Raw genomic sequence first — 16627 nt, forward strand, 5'->3', positions numbered from 1 at the left:
AAGGTTCAAATGAAACCAGCACTGCAACATATAAATGCAAAATTCCAAGTGCTTTTTGGCAGTCATTTGTAACAAAGCTTTCTATTGGTCAGTAAACTTTTAATCGCACAACCACATGACATACCCAGTTATGAATGGGGTCACCGCTCGGGGTTTGAGAGGAGTAATGTACAATCGGAAGATCGTGCAGGCAAACAATGCTCTGTGCTGCCGCTACCAATATATATTACCGAATTTAAGACATACACAATTGACAACATTATTTTATAAAAGAGATAACATCGTTCATTTATTGCCAACCTCCCAACAACATTCTAGAAATGCACTTTTTTTTCACAATCAAATAACTCATCTTTGCACCTGCTAAACAGTTACGTCTTTCAATGAAAAGTAATTTGACAGGATGTTCATTGATATCATGCAAAATACCAGAAATACTGAAAGAATCCAACAGTTTTTTGTTTACAGTGCTACCATAACATATACGTTATACATTTATATACAAAGCGTGAAATTCTAACGAGAGAAAATTTGAAAAAAAAACGTACATTTTATGATCAGTAAATTCACTATTATGAATGTGAATTTTTAGAATTTTAAATAGGAAGGAAGACCGATTTCATGAAGGTTTATGCAAAAAGCCATTATCCTTTGCAGGTCGTTGTATCTGTACTAAATATTGTTAGCAATCCATAAATATGATAATGCCAGATGTACTGCAAAATGTTGAGATTACATAAATTCATGAATACAGTCCAGGGAAATGTACTGTATTTGCTCTATTAGGTGTGCACACATTTTCGTAAATGACAGGTGTGTCTATGGTTAAAAGTCAAATTTCAATAATACAGTATACAATACATACAATTACTGGTTTACATACACTTCTAATAGAAGAAATGCAGCAACTTGAACTAAATTCCCAATATTTGAGTGAGAATAGCAGAAGTTTTATCAAAATACCACAAAACTAAGCTTTCACACAATGAGTTCTCAATAATAAATTTTCCTCTCGGCTCCATAAATCTACTGGCATAGTTAAACAAGACATTACTACATACAAGAAACAAGCAATCATGTCCAGAGAAGGGGCATTATAGTTACCGATACCACACACACTTCCAAAATACACTGTCTTCAACGTGTGTAAGTCAATACACTGATTGTATTACTACAGAAAACCTAATTTGTTGCATGTAGATTTTGCTAGATATATACAAAACATAAATATGCAATTTAGAAGCTTTCAAACAAACTGAAAACGGGGGAGGCCATCAATTCTACCCATTATCGCTAATTTTGGCAATCTACCATAAGAATTACACACTGCACGGTAATCAAATTTTCTTACAGACGGCAAATTGAATTTCACAAGTTCTAAAATGGAAACTTCAATCGAAATATTTGAATTCAAACAAACAAAATGCTTAATAAATACACCTATTTTTTTTCTTCTAAAAACGCTTCATTTATTGATATCCCAGTAAAGAAATCAGATTGTTATTTTGTTTTCTAAGTTAAAACAATTGTAATACACGCTGTTCTCAGATGCTGCAGGTAACTGAGATAAACCAGACAAAAAGCTTTAAATAAAATAAATTAACACCAACGTTCAAATCAGAGCAACATACTTACAATTGTTTTATCATGACACTGAGCAATATGGGGCAATAGCCATGCATGCCAAATATTGCTGACAAGTTTAAACCAAACGATGGGAATTTAAAGTATACAAAAGATAAATTCATTCTGTAATATTAGTGAATACCATTCTGAATCTGAAAACCTTTGAGGTTACTCTGGAATATTTATTACTATTAATCTATTAGAAATGATTTCCTGGTGTTTCAAGCAATCTAGGATCCTTGATTAGTCAATGTAATCATGTACAAGTTTTATTGTAAAACACTGCAAGTGCTCGAGTAGAGCAGCAACTTTGCAAACGGGGGGAAATTATTAACATGTATAATCATCATTTTGTTTTAGAATAGATTTGCATTGTTTAAGTTTGGTATTATTGGTTGTTCTTTTTTAAGCAAAGAATTGTTACGAGTGTGGCAGTAGCTTTGAATCAACTACATGATATGAAACTCATTATTAATGAATAAAAAGCATGTACACTGGAATATATGTACATAATATATGACTTATTACAAAACTTGACAGATATATGGTTAATTTAGATTTACTAGCTTTCTTGAAACGAGTATGGAACATCAAATACATGCTGCTAGTGTCCATTCTACATTTGTAACTTGATTCCGTCAATGTGGCCACATTTATTTCCTCAACCAAAAATCAGGGGAGGGTCTGTAACAATACAAAAAACATTGTACACGACCAACGAATTTTTTCTGAATCGACACAAAACTGTTCCACGGATGTATATGTTTACATGCGGTTGCCGCTTGGAGCGGTTCCCCCACTCATTGCACCGCTTACAGCACCCTTCATGGCACTCGTCGTGGCAGTCTGTACAGCTTGGTTTGTAGCTACGTTACTGGCAAATTCTTGTTGAGCCTTAGCAAAACTGGCACCAGTTGTACGATACATACTGTGTACCTGCAGTGAACACAAACAATTATAGTTCAGAGTCTAAATGAAAACGAGCATGCCTCTCTTTTCTTCAAATATTCCAATTAAACATAAAATCTGAGGTGAATCTAATCTTACTTTCAATGGTTTTTGTTTGATCCAACATACAAAACTATTTGTTATTATAAAAAAAAACACATTTTAATGTATTCTAAAAACTCAAGATTACATCATGGGATTGTAAAATCACTTCTGAAGAGAGCGTGGTGGTTGGAATAGAGAGTAAACAAAACGAAATGAAATTCACATACACATCTCATACAGTTCCTTGCAAACAGATTGATTTCCAAACATAATTGAATTTTTTTTAAAACAAAACAAATCCAAGACAAAAAATAGCACAGCTTATAACAGAACATTCAAACCTAGCATAATATTTTACATACATATACACAGTGCATAAACAATGTTTCATACTGGTGTTACAAAAAATAATGTTGTGGTTTGTATAAAGGTAAAAAGAGTGTGAAGAAAGCAAAGAATTGAAAAATAAGCACAGGCGAGGAAGGTAACAAAACAAAAAGACAGATAAAAGACAGAAGCAGGCAAGCAGCATTTGAAGAAATGGTACAAATCTGATGTCTTGTTAATCATAGGTCCAAATTGATTAGTTTTGGAATGAACAATAAACTCCAGAGTGCTTATAGCAGGACAACAGAATAAAAAGCAATATATTATTTGTGGCATACAAATAAATTACCAGAAACTACTACAGTGAGTGAGGACACAATAAATATATTATTTTACAGAAGCAATGTAGATAACTTTTAAAAAAAAACGGCTTGATTGAAAACATGGAATGATTTATCAATGAGAATGTTATGATGTAAGGCTTTGTATTCCCCTTACAAATAGGTAAATACAGCACATACTAATGCTCTTCAAATAAAAATGTTATTCTTTGATAAATCATATACTGTTGACACCAAGTACTTATTATTTTAAATACTTAATATTATCCATATTGCTTCTAAATAGGAAAGTGCAATGCCATGCAAATTATATAAAGTCTTACAAGCTGTTATTATCAGTACTAAGTTATGTTAAAACAGGACATGCAAGAAACTTTATTGCATTATACGATATGAAAGTATATTAATGAAAAATATTTGTTATCCTTAGTTAGGCAAATCATAATAGAATAGCCATGTGACGAGTGAAGATTCTTAAAGAAATTCCAGTATTGCCACAAATTAGTGTTAATATACATCTATTTTTACACAGCGCAAACTAGTATGTTCACAAATACTAAATTGCAGCCGATTCCTTAATAGCGGGAGTATAGCACATCAGGACAGGCAATTAACTGTCCCTGCAAACAAGGTTAATATCCCAACCTTCCCAATAGCCAGGCAGAGGAGGTGATTGTAGAATATTTTATTATGCAGAACGAATATTTTGACTACCGGCAGTTTTCACGTTTCTGCTTTATATGTGCTTCCAGTACACGCAGCCAGAATAAAATATTCTACATTTTCAAAATAAGTCAAAATCTTTCAACACTAATGTTACATATTAGTGCCAATTCATAACATGCTATTGTGTCAAAGGGTTTGTATAACTTTCTATAAATAACTTCATATCAATGTTGCATTCATTGTATTTATTCTATTCAAAGTGAATCTATAGAGCACACATAAACCAACAAATTGTATTCCAGAATTAAGTTTAGACTTATTTTGACCAGACACACCTCAGTCACTTACTCAAGCATATGTGCTACCATTATAGAAAATAGAGCATTATCGATTGTTGGTGGCAGAAAGTGTAATAACTCGCGTTAACTATTGTATACATTAAAATATTAAATTTGTGCTACAAAGAAAAGTAGTACAAAGTTAATTCTATTAGTAGCGGATGCACTTATGTGAATGACAGAGGTGTGTCTATTGTCAAAATAAGTCTCATTTAAATAATTCAGTACACAACAAAAGCAATTTTGTTGTTGATGTGCGCTTCTATTGGAACAAATATGGTACTAGGCTCAATACATACTGAATGTAATTCAAACTGCTTTGGAACATTACAATTCAGAATACAGATAACAGCAGAGAAACTGGTTCCCTGAAACTGTATGCAAAACCTGATGCTAAAACACAAAATGTCATATTCTGATTGGCTGAATGAAATCACATGATATTCCAGCATTGCCCCTTGGGTAATTATCAATTGAAAAAAGTTGCGTACAAGTTACAAGTACATGTCCTGACAAAAAAGCACTCTGGAATTACTGTTTGTAAACAATATAATAATAAGAAAGAAATTCATACCCTTTTAAGTAAGAAGGCTGCAAGACAGGCATGTGCACAGAATCCCAATGTTACTATGATCATGAGTAATCCTACCCCTAGGTTCTTCTCAACAACACCCAGAGAGATGACCCAACCACTGAACAATGGATGGATAGATGGATGGACAAATGCAACAAAAAATGCCAAGTCAGTAAAATTACTATAAACGAGCAAGGTATATGGGATGTGGAGTTTGTATGTGGTACTGATGGGTATGCAGTTTGTATGTAATGTTTGATTGAAAAAAAAGTATCCAACTCATGTTCAACAGCAGCAAAAATGAAAACTGCGACTTGTTTTTTTTAATTTTACACTCTGGGAATTTTAGTATTTTTTTTTCAGTTTTTCGCCAATGTGCAATGTTTTAATCAGAATCAAAAAGAAAAATGAAGCCTGTTAGTGTAATTGAGATCAAACGCTGACAAGGAGAGAAAGAGTTGGTAATACTGCTTTTGAATCAAACACTAAGATATTACACACATGTGGATGTATTTGTGTGAGTGAGTGTTTCAGTACCTTCTTTAATAATATGGCACCTATAATAGCCAGCCCTGTAAATAATACACCGACGAACATAACAATAACACCAACGACAATCTGGCCCACGTCATCTTCTTCACCACTTGTGCCCTCTCCTATCAAATCAAAGGCTAGAATCCAGCCACTGTGAATCAAGTTAAGGTTAGCAAATTAAAATTCAACACACAACAGATCATTTACAAGACCCATAAAGGTTTTAAGATTCAAATGACAACCCTAAGTAATGCATATTTTGTTAAGCATCTAATTTCTTTGATTCTCCAAATCACTGAATATAACAATCCTTCAGGAGTCGTGTAAATGAATTAATGGAAATTAAGAGAAATTGTGATAGAACACAACTCCATTTGAGAAATTTTCAACAAATTTAAACTTGTTATTTTTTAACTCTATACTTTATCAGCATGCAATATATTATATCTAGAGTTCTGGAACTTTGCATGCTATATAACCACTTAAAGCAACTAAACATCCAACAAGATAAATTTTAAACCAGATTTGCTTATCTAATAAAAAAAATCTATAAACCAAAACACCTTTGTAAAACTATATCACCATGTTCAGGTCTTGCACTGTATGATGCCCCACTTTTCAAATTGGTTTAAATCAAGAGTTTTCTCAAATGAATTACTGTTCCAACACAGTTCTTAGAAGAAATTAAAAGTCAAGTTGATTAAGCCCAACTTACACAGTGATTCTTATGCATGAGCTGTGAGACATTTGTAATATATTTAAAATGGATTCCATTTATGCAAGTTGTTGATCAACAAATTTGCATTTAACAAAGCAGCAACCTCAAGTCAGTGTAAAACCACTTTAATTATTAGCTAATACATATATTTTATGTCAATAATTGTCAATGAATTTCTTGAAACAAAATATTTTACACATGGTTTATTATATGGGATCTACACTGAACAAGATGTGACGCAACAATGTACCATGACAGTAAACACTAAGTTGGGCTGGGGAAACAATTGGTCACAGCTGATGCAAAAGACAGAAGAACAAAGAAAAAGTTTTGAAGAGACAGAATTTAAATAGATTGGTGTGGTTTAAATATAGAACCACTGCATGCACCGAAATACTAAACAATTTGCCTTACCATGTGCCCCAGCCAGGAATGCCTATTGCCTGCAGTACATTCACACAAATTTGAAAAAAAAATATGAAGAAGAACAGAAAAAAGTTGAACGAACTATCGCTCCTGCAATGAAAAAAAGATATGCATATACCAGGGTCAGTAATAGTGAACATAAATATCTTACCACGCCCCTGTACCTTGTATACCAATGGCGAAGAAGACAAAGGTACAGATTTGACAGAAAAATATGAAAAAGTAGATGAAAAAGTTGAACGAGCTGTCACTCCTGAGAGAAAAAAAAACATTATTAATAATAACTATCACATGATTTAAATTTCATTTCATAGTTTGGATGATTAATTGAGAAAACTCCAGTGTGATTACAAAAATAGTTAAAAAAAAATGTTTTTTGTTTTACCGGTAGTTTGATTTGGTCAGTGAAAATAATATGCAAAATAGGCCGCCTATTTAACATTTTAGCCTGTAGAGGGCACAGTTTAGAATACCATGAAGATGCATGCTTTATAATGTAAAAATAGCTCCACAGCATTAAATTTTCCACATTACATATTTCTAACAAAGTATAGTTTCTAAAATGAGCATGGATAAACAAAATACCTCGAAGTACCAAAATGCCCTGACATACCAGGTACTAATGTACATGATATAGTACTGTGAAATACTTTATTTCAGCTGGAATTAATTTCCGCTGAAAAGACTTTTTGGGTGTTTTGTATGGAATTTATTTTTACTGATTTTTGACGAGTTGAATGTAAAATATGAGAAAAAAGAAACATTCGCTGGATTTTATATATATATATATATATATATATCTGCTCTACAAACTCATCGAGCACTCTCACCTGGAATAATCGACTACCTTCCTATATATATATATATACATATATTAAGTTTATACAAGTAGACTCTGTTTGTGCTAGCTGGCTAGAGCCTAAATAATGTGTTCATACATGCATTTGAGTTATTGACCACTCAGATTAGAGTTAGCCTCTAGGAGCTAAGCAGACTGAGTTTGATACAGTGAATTTAATGAAGGCATGTTTTTATTTAAATATTTTATCAATTTCAAGCAAATTGACCAATCACTAAACATTTACAGATGCATGCAGTAAATTGGCCAATAATTAAAATAAACATGCAAAGATTCATGGGTAATAGGCATTACAAAATGGCTTCCATAGCCAAGGAAAGAGTATTCTCTGGATTGGAATGTAACATGAGGGTCTACACCATGCTAAACATTTGATACATTTCCATAAAAAATATTTACGCCTTTATGAAATTTATTATATGAATCATAAAGTAAATACAGTGACTATGATTAGAGTACCTGAATGCTTTGTAGACTGGTCTGTACCAACAGACAAAAGCACACGGACTGAAGAGGAGTAGATATACTATGGATAAACCAAACGTAATACCACACTCGCTTCCACCTACACAAAAACAGGCCAATGCTCCTAAGAAGTTCAAAAACAATACACACACATAGACTGGAAAAAAAAGAAACAGATATTGCATCAGTGACAAGTTGATTGTAGTGACATATGTTAAATGTCATCAGTGAGTTACTTATTAGATATTATAAATCACCACTATCAGAATTAGAGTTTATATGACGTCATAGTTTTACATCATCATAGAATAATGTTAACCTTCATTTGCCAGTGAAATTATTTCAACAAAATACAAACTTTTATAACAAAAATAATTAATCCCTTACTGCGTCATACATTTTATAGGATTCATAAAATGATTTACACGTGACAATGTGTTGTGTTGGGTCTTGCCACAGACACTTCTCATCCAATATGGCACTGAAAAGGATTCATTATTGTTTAAACAAATAATTAGATATTAATAAAGTGATCATAAAACTTACACATCCATAAATAGTAACACATTTTAACTGTTCTCTGGAATTCCAGTGGAATATCCACTGCGAAATCTTGATAAAAACAAGGGCCTACAGGAAACATCGCGGGTAGAGGTGGCCAGTTGTTAGCTCGAGCTAGGAGGAAAAAACAAAACAAGTGATAATAAGTACGTTTGTAAACCTGATTAATCACAAATATAAGCAATTTCTCAATATCAATCAGAAATGGGACAAATGAGAGGGTCAATAGAGAGAACACAATAACATTTCTAGAATTTTGTGTACCCTACTAACTTGAATTAATGAAGACACTCACGATTATAATTTAGATTTTTCATTTCATTTTCCCTCCTCTGTAGTTCAGCTGCTTTTCTTTCTAGTTCTTCTTGTCTTCTTAGTAAGTCTTCTTGAGCTGGAGGTGGCTGTGATATAAACCACAAGGGATTGTAAATACAGTTTACTAACTATCAATTGCGGAAAGACAGTCTGAAAATTGATCAAGTACCTATGTACTGTGATTAAATTCACAAGGACTGACAATGCGCTAGTGGGAATGGTCGATTCGTCTGTTAACCATGCAAACACATTCAGCTGTCGCATACTATGAACCAAGAAGGTTGGGAATCCTTCATTGTAATGTAGCCCTCTGGTGATTGAGAATGCCCAAAATGATTGTGTTTTTAATCAGAAAATTGATTTCAATATGACAGTGTGCATTCAGTGTCTATCATTTATGCACTGTAGGCATCTTGCAGACATCAGAACATGCACATATTCTTGGCTAGATTTTGAATGATGTCACGGGATACATAATGTAAAATCTACTAAGTACATTAGAAGTCGCAGCTTTCAGTAAATGGTTAATTGAAAATTAATGCAGGGCATAGAATTTATTGCCTTCATATAAATGTCATGTTCTTCAACCATTTTTCAATGTTGATGTATATGTTAAACTTAGTGATTCTCAGTTCTATTTTCTTGAGTTTTATGAAGGATATCATAATCAAGGAATCTGCTTCAAATAAACAATCAGTCCAATTGATGTATTTTACGCTACTCAGTAGCAATGTTTGACTGTTTAACCTACCAGAGGCCATTATACGAATAATTTATATTACAGATATCAGATTTATGAGACTATTGGAAAGAAATTGCCAAGGGAATAATGCTTCAATCAAGAACTAAGTTGAAATTTATTTAGTGTTCTACAAGCTAGGAATGGTCTACAAAAAGTTTTTTCAATATGCTCAAGTACTACAGACACATTTTGTTAAGCAAGGTTGCAATTATGATTAAAACATTACACTTGAATGAGGGCATTATGTGACCAGTTTTACTGAACAAATGTGATTCATCTTCATTCCATATAATAAGCTGATAGTTTATTTTAAAATTGATAAACATGTATAACAGTGCTTTATGGATGTGTTTCCTTGTTTAGAATAGACAGTTTCATCTCATTCCCCAAGAATATAAATAAATAATTATTTAAAATCTGGATAGATTGTCCTGTTGTGTACATCATATATTGATACACAAAGAGTTTCAAACAAGGCACAATTATTTTATTTTGACAAACAAAGTAACATCAACATAGGCAGTGATACATGTATATGTATGTCAATATTTCTTTCTGAGTAGGTGTGAAAGTTAATCTTGATTGTTCATGGGATACCACAATATTCCCAGGACACCATTTAATAATAATAGATTGAGATGTACAAATATTATAATTTTCCAATGTTTCCGATATATATTTTCTTAATTATCACAGAACACTTTTTGAAACATTGTACTGTTAACTTCCCAATGAAAGGTATATTGACAAGAACAAAAGTTGGTGGTACCCTCTAAACAGGCAGCTGAGTTAGAGACTATAGTTACCTGTGCAGGTGATGGTGTGTAGGCTGGAGGTTCCTCAGTAGGCCTCATGACAGCAGGTGATGGATCAGGCCTTCTTGGAGGAGGTACAACTGGCGTCGTTTTAACACCCTGGACAGTATACAATACACATATTTAATTGAAAAAAATGCAGTGAAACTTGAATTTAAAAAAAAAAAATAAGCTAACAAATTTCAGAAGTCCCTTATTAATATACAAATAGATATTTTCATATCGACTAGTAAGGTAGCAATCAGGTTGATACAGCTAGTAAATGTGATAGATAGTCTTAATGTTGTAAAAGTGAAACAGTATTTATTATAATTGACTGAATTTGAAAAAAGATATTATGAAACAAGTTGCTTTAATGCTGTACTGCAATACATAAACAAATACAAATTTTCTAATTCAATCAATATATGCAAATAGAAGGGTAATGTAATTAAATGTGAATAGTACTACCACAGACCTATTTTCTATGGTCTATGGTTCTACTAAAAGATCAAATTAGAGATAATAGTGTTGCTTCCCAAATGCTCCTTACACAAGTAAATATCTTTAAAGGGGCACCCCTTCCAGTTAAGCCTAATCCCACAACAAATTTACTTTCTGGATTAAAATAACAATGGATAAAAAAGATAGATTAACATTGTAAACAACGTAAACAATACTGTCCCATGATTCTTTGGTGCAGTCCATGGGATTGAGCGGTTCCCCTTTAAGCATTCTTCAAATGAATTGTGTGCTTAATGTTACATTGGTCGTAAAATATAAAGTATATGGCATCCAGTAAGCGCATAAGAACTTGTTACTAAGATTTATGAAATGAGAGGAACAAAAGCAGGAATAAAGCCATGTTCAAATAAACTCAAATAAAAACAAAACATACTGATGTCGGGTGGGTAGGTGGTGGCGGAATAGGTTTCTCTGCAAATGGATTAAATTCCTCTAGACCTCGTTGGCCAGTAGTGGCTTGTTGAACAGAGGGGTCCTGTAAAAACAAACCACAATGACTTACAAAACACATCACAGGGTTACAGTACAAGGTATGTAAAAGGAAACAGCTAAAGTGATAAACATGCATTCAATTAAATAAAAATAAGTTGTAAACAGCGATGTTTTATATTATTTTATATAAGCAGGGATAGAAATCAACCCTTTGACACCATAACTTCCACCTCTGAAATTATGGTATAACATTTTGCCTGTTTTATGTATTTTTCAATTTTTGTGTGGATAATTTTGGTCCAAATGAGCAGAATTTCCTATTGGCTACAAGTCGAGTAGAGAGAGTAGATTACGGATTCATTTTGTGAATGGTGACAACAGTGGCACTCGAAAGGTTAAAGCCTATCCCATCAATCCTGACAAGTAGTTGCAGAAACTACCTGCCCTGGTGGGTAAATAAAGTGTTTATAAAGTCAAGAAAGTCAGTCATGTCTGGCTGAATTCATATTTTCATAACATTTCTATGCAACTATGCAATTTAAAAAAAAAAGAATGAAGTATCAAATTCAGTAAACAAATTATTAATACATATTGTTTGATACCGGTACTTTGATTTTTTAAATGAACGATGGATAGGCATTCATTATTTTTCTTTTCATACCCTGGTATGAAAGAGGAATGTAGAAACACCATATGTTACACAGTATACAGTACCACACCTACATGTATGACAGGTCAACAAACTTTATAGGTATTATAAGCAATACCTCATTCACTCTATTAGTAGCACATTATGTAAATGACAAGTCATCTACGGTCATAATAAGTCATATTGTAATGATCTAGCATACAATACAAGCAATATTTGGTGGATGTGCACTATTCTATTGGAGATGCGCTTTAATAGAGCAAATATGTTTAGTACATTTTGTTTAAACAAGTGGTCTCCCCAGATAATTCTATACATCATAGCTTGATTTGGGATTTTTTTGCAACACATAATAAATTACAACCTCTGTCAAATTACCCTTGCTGGCTGAAAAGAACATGTATTGATAAGAATCAGCACTAATATAATTAACTATAGCCTAGCCGAACAAGCGTGAAGGGAAGGATAGCATTCCCCCATATATTCAGAGTCTTGTAGTAAATATTACCGGTAAAGTACCATACTACATGTACCAATATATAAAGTTTTAAAAAGCATCTAATATTTGAAAAACACTGCATAATATTTGATATTATGCCAATAGTGCAATGGATTTATATTCTCAGTGGAGGCAGAACATAATTTTGAATTCAAAATCATGTATTTAAATTGGTCAGAAAACAAACACAGCATGGCAATAAAACATTTTTTTTTTCTTATCCTGCCGTTCAAAAAATTCAGTATGTGCATTGTACAGGAAAAGGGAGGGTATGTACAGGACATATACTTTCCATACAAACAATGTTGTGCCTGTCTACAAAGAACTTTTACTATGCCAAGGTTAGAGAGCTTCTTGTGAGAATACAATAGAACCCTTCATAGCTGAGAAACCCAGTGAAACAAGGGCAGTAAATCTACACTATCTGTGTAGTTGCATGCTGCACCCTTTATTCAGCTTAAATACTCCCAAAGATATTGTATGCAACATTGACTAATTTTTAACTAGTACATGTATATTAAAATAATAATTAAAATTTCCCACAGTGAGTTTAAAATTCCCTGCAGTCTTGAAGACTGTAATACTAGTAGTCCTCTGGTAATTTGGGTAGTACCGGTAAATCGGGATTTGCTGAGACAAGAAGCCACAAAAGAATGAACAGACATATTAAATAAATGTTGTGTTTTAAAGACAAATATAGAAAACAAAGCATACATTTTGCTAACTATCTATGTAATCCATTCAGGCTCATACTAAGTTTAGGAAATAAAAGCTATATAAGCCTAAAGACAAAAAGACCAGTAGAATGTGTGCTTAGATCTGCTAACCAAAGCCCTGGTTTTAAAAGTGCATCCTCCAAAATAAACATGTCATTTTTATTTGATAGTGAAGTTTTTTATATTATACATGTAATCACATGAAACATAACCCAAACCATAAAATAATTATATAATGACAACAAACAATGTGCTACATTTACTTCTACAAAATAATGGCCTTATTTTAACCTAACTACTTGTGGTTTATCATGGTATCAGATGACTCAGAGGTGTCTGATACTGGAGTGTCAACCTGTGACCGATGGAATTTTTCAAAGTTAGGATATTGTTGTTGGCAAACAAACAGTAGTTGGCTACAGGAAATAAAGAAATGGCCAAGAAAAAGAAATTGTTTTAACTTCAGTTCCAATTATACCTACAAATTACACTCTGGAGTTTGGAACAACCTTTTAAGCAAAAAAATTGTTAATAGTTCTTGATTAATTAAAAAAGACATCACGGCGCAATAATATGAATATGTAACGGAACTCTCATGAGTAAGGAAGGCCGCATTGGAATATCCTCGAATTAACAAATCTACGATTTTTAAATCTACTTAACTCCCATAACAACAAACAAATAGATCGGCCATGGAAATATCACCACAACCATGGAACTAAAAATCTGTTTTTAGCGTCATGTTCACTAAAATGTGACAGGAAGTAAGACGATGAAAAATATTAGGTGAAGTGTGTTATTATAATTAATAATATAATTCCCTTAAAACGAGGAAACAGTGTGATCACAAGCTGATATAAATTTGCACAAAATACCTTACACAAAGAAGAAAATATTTCGATATATTTAAAAAAAACTAATCATTTTTTCATAAGTAATAGTAAATCTGTGACATTCATATCAAAGCCTTATCTGCCACGGTGTTGTTTTTTCGATGGGAGATCCCTACCTGCCACGGGTTAGCCGCCGCTTCAGGGTCAGCAAACGGGTTGTTATCGTACTCAGACATGTTCACCCTTTTCTGTTCCAAGAGTTCCCGTCTTCGTCTATACGTCTGACGTCAAATTATCGCCAACCTTAAATGAAAATTCCAAATGTCGTAGAAATTTGTCTTCGCACAAGAGAACCCGACTAGCAAAATGGCGGAGTCGGATAGTATGCGCATGCGCTAATTGATCATATGACAAAAGTGAGTTGACGTCACCACCTTTCGCCGGTGAGGCTTCTCGCGTTCTCTCCAAAACAGAGGGGTACAACTCTGCATATTATGTGATTATTTTAATAAAAACATTAAAATAAAACGTACTTCTAAAGCATTAAAGAAAAATATAGCGATCTTTGATGCGATATGGTGAATACGAGTCCTCCGACGTGGCCTAATTAACATTAAAATTACTGGTCACATGACCGTCCGGTGGTCTCCGCCATCTTGGATGTGTAAAGTGGTGGAGACGAACGAAGTGTTGCCGTATTTTAGTATTTTTTGAGTATTTGTCTGATTGCTGATTAGATTCTTCATTCACCATGGCTCACAACAGTACCGAGCATCGATCGTATGCGAACGAGCGACCCGCGTCGTTGTCAGGGTCTGGCGAGACGACAGACATCGCTACGGATCCTGCCAGTGGAGGAATATTTGCAGCTGATTATAAAAAGTAAGCCATGCCATCGAAAGGACATTTACTTCCGCAATGTAAAAATTTTGATTATTTGCCGAAACTAACATTATTATTCATTTTTTTTTGTCACTCAGACATGAAGATTTAAAGCAAATGCTTGATAGTAACAAGGATAATCTTAAGCTGGAAGCGATGAAAAGAATCATTGGGGTGAGTAAGGTGGAGTTGACGAAAAAGCGAGCCACCACAGTTCGCTTTTAAAGATGTTTACGTACAAGTATTGTTCAATTGCAATAATACAAAATATCGATGCCCTCACGTTATTAAAAAAATAACATGTTTGTAATTTGTCGTCAATGAAATCAACCTGATAATGTATTACAGAGTGACAAAAATTGAACTGTTTAAATGAATGAATGAATGAACAGAAAAACTGGATACAAATATAAAATTAATAATTATAAAAATAATCATACTTTTGTTGCTAAATTGTCCATCTACTGGTATCATAAATTTATCTGTGTAGTCTCAAGTTCAGTATGAATGATATTATAAAAAGAATACAGTCAAACTTGGTCAGATTCTAACTGCCAGAAAAAAAATAGTCAAAGTCGGCCAGTTGTAATTGCCAAAGTGCTGAGCAGTCAATGGTCAACAATTATCACCTTCTTTCATGTCTGTTTCGTGTGTTAATTTGTGACATGACAGTCTGTTCCTTTTTAGAAATCAAAATGAAAAACACTCTGTAATTTATTAGACATTGACAAAGTGCTCACTAGTGCATCAATGAAATTGACAACCTTTGCCACCTGTGCATTGTCCAGTATTTTATTTTTGACCGTGAGATGACTCAGGCAGTCTAACTTTGTTAGAAAATGACAGTACCCATTAACACCTATTCACAAACTTGTTACTACATAACCTGGCCGATTTTGGCCACTGGAGTTTGGGGTTACCTATAATAACCAGGGTTCTCCCCAGAAAAAATGCATAGCGCCGGGGCTAATTTGCATAATAATTTGCATATCATTTACATATCTTTCCTTCATTGATTAACAGAACTTATTTACAATTATGAATATTAGTGAGCTCAGTCACAGGGCAAATATTTTTTTTAATGGAATCAACACATTATGTTTCACAATTTAGAAGAGTTTGAAACATTCTCGAAATACAAATGCTGCAGACTAAAAACAAACACAAATATAGCTGCATAGCAGCGATGACGGGTTTCGAGCCTGCGTGGCTCATGACAAATTGCACTTGCTCGATGTGATTATTTGACGAACGTTTCATGTCTAGAATGCAAGATAGCAGACAAACTACACAACATATGGATTTGATTTCACAGGAATATGATAAACTTAATGCAAGGACAAATAGTTCATGAGTTATAGAACTTTTTCTCTTTTACTAAATCCAAGATGGCTGCCAAAGGAAGCCATTTTTAAAAATCTACTTCAGTAACTTTGTAGAGCTATCAACAGAGATACTATATGCTAAATTGCTTTTCAAACAAGCAAGCAGTTTTTAACAAGATATTTTTTTGAGGTTTTTTGAATTTTTGTGATAAATTCAACTTGGCCGCCAAAACCACTTGAATCATGGGAAATATTTCCATGAACACATAATCATCTCATTGAGCGGATGTTGTATGCCAAGTTTTGTTTAAATCTGGCAAATTGTTCATAAGTTATAGCGTGCTTTCACTTTTTACTAAATCCAAGATGGCTGCCAAAGGAAGCCATTTTTCGAAAATCTGCTTCAGTAACTTTGTAGAGCTATCGACAGAGATACTATATGCTGAATTGCTTTTCAAACAAGGAAGCAGTTTTTAACAAGATAATT

General features: G+C 33.3%; 2 protein-coding genes across 4 annotated transcripts in view; one reads left to right on the forward strand and one right to left on the reverse strand.

Annotated features, from left to right (window-relative positions):
- Nucleotides 1-259: 259 nt before the first annotated feature.
- Nucleotides 260-14342, reverse strand: LOC100367959 (secretory carrier-associated membrane protein 1-like). 3 transcript variants are annotated; one of them, XM_085506895.1, is made up of 9 exons: nucleotides 14110-14342; nucleotides 11178-11279; nucleotides 10292-10399; nucleotides 8724-8829; nucleotides 8414-8542; nucleotides 7862-8024; nucleotides 6532-6633; nucleotides 4866-4983; nucleotides 260-2562 (listed from the first exon to the last, which is right to left on the reverse strand). In XM_085506895.1, exons 1-9 carry the CDS (start codon nucleotides 14167-14169, stop codon nucleotides 2392-2394), a joined length of 1059 nt encoding a protein of 352 aa, XP_085363021.1. In that variant the 5' UTR covers nucleotides 14170-14342; the 3' UTR covers nucleotides 260-2391. The 3 variants fall into 3 exon arrangements, with proteins under 3 accessions (XP_085363021.1, XP_085363020.1, XP_002731211.1); XM_085506894.1 differs by lacking the exon at nucleotides 4866-4983 and adding an exon at nucleotides 5403-5550; XM_002731165.4 differs by lacking the exons at nucleotides 4866-4983; nucleotides 6532-6633 and adding exons at nucleotides 5403-5550; nucleotides 6695-6796.
- A 190-nt stretch (nucleotides 14343-14532) lies between these two features.
- LOC100367803 (AP-3 complex subunit beta-2-like) overlaps nucleotides 14533-16627 on the forward strand; it is a 127178-nt gene continuing 125083 nt past the window's right edge. Inside the window, exons 1-2 of the mRNA XM_085506896.1 lie at nucleotides 14533-14815; nucleotides 14914-14989. Coding sequence (XP_085363022.1) covers nucleotides 14685-14815; nucleotides 14914-14989 — 207 coding nt within the window. The 5' untranslated portion in view covers nucleotides 14533-14684. The remainder of the gene's footprint in view (nucleotides 14816-14913; nucleotides 14990-16627) is intronic.

This window comes from Saccoglossus kowalevskii, chromosome 13 (assembly GCF_978046115.1).
Source record: "Saccoglossus kowalevskii chromosome 13, keSacKowa6.1, whole genome shotgun sequence".
Classification (NCBI taxonomy): domain Eukaryota; kingdom Metazoa; phylum Hemichordata; class Enteropneusta; family Harrimaniidae; genus Saccoglossus; species Saccoglossus kowalevskii.

What these genes read in the sequence shown, in the direction of transcription:
- LOC100367959 (XM_085506894.1), bottom strand. Translation starts at nt 14,169, where the DNA reads ATGTCTGAGTACGATAACAACCCGTTTGCTGACCCTGAAGCGGCGGCT. An exon ending in CGGCGGCTAACCCGTGGCAG is followed by an intron (nt 11,280 to 14,109) that starts GTAGGGATCTCC and finishes TTGTTTTTACAG; the next exon opens with GACCCCTCTGTTCAACAAGC. An exon ending in GTGTTACTATTTATGGATGT is followed by an intron (nt 8,025 to 8,413) that starts GTAAGTTTTATG and finishes TTTTTTTTCCAG; the next exon opens with TCTATGTGTGTGTATTGTTT.